Below are 2,955 nucleotides of genomic sequence, written 5' to 3' on the forward strand. Positions count from 1 at the left end.
TCTTTTGGATTAAACATTACATCATTCAACAACGAAAATATTTACGTACAAAGCCATCTAGTAGTTAAAGACCTAAGTATATGAATCGATAAAGAAGATTCGTTTTACAGGTATCTTTTGTTATGTACAATTTCTTGTAGTAACATTATTTATAGCTTATTAATGTGTTTTATTAATACATAAATTGTTATTAATTTTTATCTATCAATTTGTAATATGTAAAATTTTAATTTCAATTGGATGAATCTTTCAATGACGAAATTATTTACGTACAGAGCCATCTAGTAGTTAAAACCCCGAGTATATAAGTAGGTAAAGAAGTTTCGTTCTACAGACGTTTTCTAGTAATATTATTATATAATGTTATATATTACAACAAAAAATATTTTTTAATTACTTTCATCAGATCCACACAGTTATAAAACTTTCAATATTATTTAAAATATAAAAGAACTAAATCACGAATATATATACTAAAATAGCCATATTAGTATCGGTAAAGTAGGTAACGTTTTATTTCCGTCATTGATTGTCGAAATGCATTTTGTGTTTAACCAAATTAATAACAATAAATTCAATTTGAAATTGTTTTCTTTTTATAAGAGGAATTTTGTTCTATACTCGCATTTAACACATAAAGATTGAAAACTGTAATTTAAACTGTCTGACTATTTCCAAATGTTTTACGAAAGATATATACGTTTTATTCAATTTTTATAAATCTCCAGCATTGAATCATACTTTGAACTATCATAAATCACATCGATAAAAATTGATTAGATTCCTTATGGTATTATAACCTTTTGTATTCGAGAAAGTTCCAAGAAAATTAACATCTTAACATTTAACTACCCGATACCGACAAATACTTTCCAAGAAATAAATTGAATTACTATATAGTACCACACCATATTACAAGGAGTGTTCCACGGTCGTACTGGCCAAGGTTAACCCTCACTATATAACTAAAATTATGTCCGGGGGGGCACTAGTTATAGTTTTACCTTTTAGATAGACTAAGGACTAATTTGATCATGTTGAGATTTGTGAGTATTCATTTTTTTTTGTTTTGTAGAAAACGTGGTTTAAGAAATTTTGAAAAAAATATGAAAATTAATTTATTTGTTATTTTTAAGTCTTCTATTTATAATAAATTTCAAAATAGGGATAGTTTTTGTTGTTTGAAAAACTTTAATAGGGTTATTGAAGTAAATTTTGTGTAAAGGCTTGGTTATTATACAGAAAATGTGCTAATATCTACAGGGTGTTTAAAAAAGAAACATTTTTGTCTAGTTTGCAAACTAATGGTAACAAAAATAATCAACGAACGTCTGTATACAGGGTAAACAAAAAAATAAACTTATAATTGTATTAATTTGTTTTAAATAGTTCTGTATATGTTTTATAATTAAATTCTTACACGTACAATTCGTTTTTATTACTTCCAGGTCATATTCCTGGCCCTGATAACAACAATCTTATCTCAAGGTTACCATGGTGACTCAAGAACTGCCGCTATACTAGCCGAAGACAGATACTTACAAGCTGACGGTCGTTTCGGCGCCCAATATCAACAAGAAGACGGTGTCAACTTCAAAGAGGTCAGTTCACCAGACGGTACACGTCAAGGTTCCTATTCCTATGTAGATCCTAACGGTCAAAGACATACGATAACCTATACGGCCGGTAAAGATGGTTTCATGGCTTCCGGAGATGGCATACCTCAACCGGTTCCTACGACACTTCCAGTTGCTCCGACACCCGGATATCAACCGTTACCCCAATACAATCCTCCGGAGTATTCTAGACCGCAATCTCAATACCAACCAAGATCGCAGTACCAACAGCCACAACCTCAGTATCAACCACAATCGCAATACCAACAGCCACAACCTCAGTATCAACCACAATCGCAATACCAACAGCCACAACCTCAGTATCAACCACAATATCAACAACCACAACCCCAGTATAGACCTCAACCACAATATGAACCGACTACTCCTTCTCCCCATAGATTTTATCCACCTGGAAAATTATCTCTTAACAGATCCCCCGATGGTTTTCAATTTAGTTTTAAAAAATCATAATGAAATACTAATCTATCGAACTAGGTGTCTATTTTAATAAAAAAATAATTTATATGAAGTATATTTTCTTCTTTCTGTGTGCATTCCTTTTTGCCTGCTGTTTATACGGATTTCTCTTCTCTGGACACATTTTGTTTAGATGTACATCCCCTTTATCTGTTTGTCCTTATTTTGTTTATTATATTACTATCACTTTATCTTTTTTTATTTTGTTGTATATATATACCCTAACCTCACTTTATGTAGTAAACTTATTTCTCCAGTAACTTTTTCTTATTATTGCTTTGTTTGTGTTTAACTATCTCGTTTAAATTATCAGATATTTAGACCTCTTTTCGTAGTTTAGTTGTATACGAGGCTGTGTATAGCAATGTCTGTTCGATTCAAAATTTTCCTATTGTAGTCAATTAACAGACTGAATTATTAAATAAAATAATAGAATTGAAATTGTTTCATTTTATTTTTTATATAAAAATTAACCTGTTTCCTGTTTTATCCTTGAGATAGAATGATAAAATAGATAACTGTAATCAATGTTAATGAAAAACAATCACATTTTTTAATCAATTTATTATTTTTTTTTGTAATACGTTGTGTGTTCTTTAAACTGAACTGGACACCACACCTACTTCTGTTTCCGGAAGAAAACACACAAACTCGTCATCGATATGGATAAGAATCGCTGCTGTTATGCAAAATACCAACAACCAGTTTCACAAGAATATATGAGAGCAATTACGTACTAGATTCAAGGTCGTTTATTAAGTCGCTATTTCAATATTTAATTTATATAAAATAGAAAGTAATTGTATAAATATTTTATTCACTAAATTAATCATACTAAGCGCTTTTAGAGCTTCTAACA

At 30.1% G+C, this 2,955-nt stretch overlaps 1 protein-coding gene across 1 annotated transcript; it reads left to right on the plus strand.

Moving 5' to 3' along the window:
* The first annotated feature begins 990 nt into the window (after positions 1-990).
* Positions 991-2,537, plus strand: LOC130448692 (DNA translocase FtsK-like). The gene is made up of 2 exons (XM_056786167.1): positions 991-1,046; positions 1,449-2,537. Exons 1-2 carry the CDS (start codon positions 1,035-1,037, stop codon positions 2,088-2,090), a joined length of 654 nt encoding a protein of 217 aa, XP_056642145.1. The 5' UTR covers positions 991-1,034; the 3' UTR covers positions 2,091-2,537.
* Positions 2,538-2,955: the final 418 nt, after the last annotated feature.

Source organism: Diorhabda sublineata, chromosome 9 (assembly GCF_026230105.1).
Source record: "Diorhabda sublineata isolate icDioSubl1.1 chromosome 9, icDioSubl1.1, whole genome shotgun sequence".
In the NCBI taxonomy this organism is placed as follows: Eukaryota; Metazoa; Arthropoda; class Insecta; order Coleoptera; family Chrysomelidae; genus Diorhabda; species Diorhabda sublineata.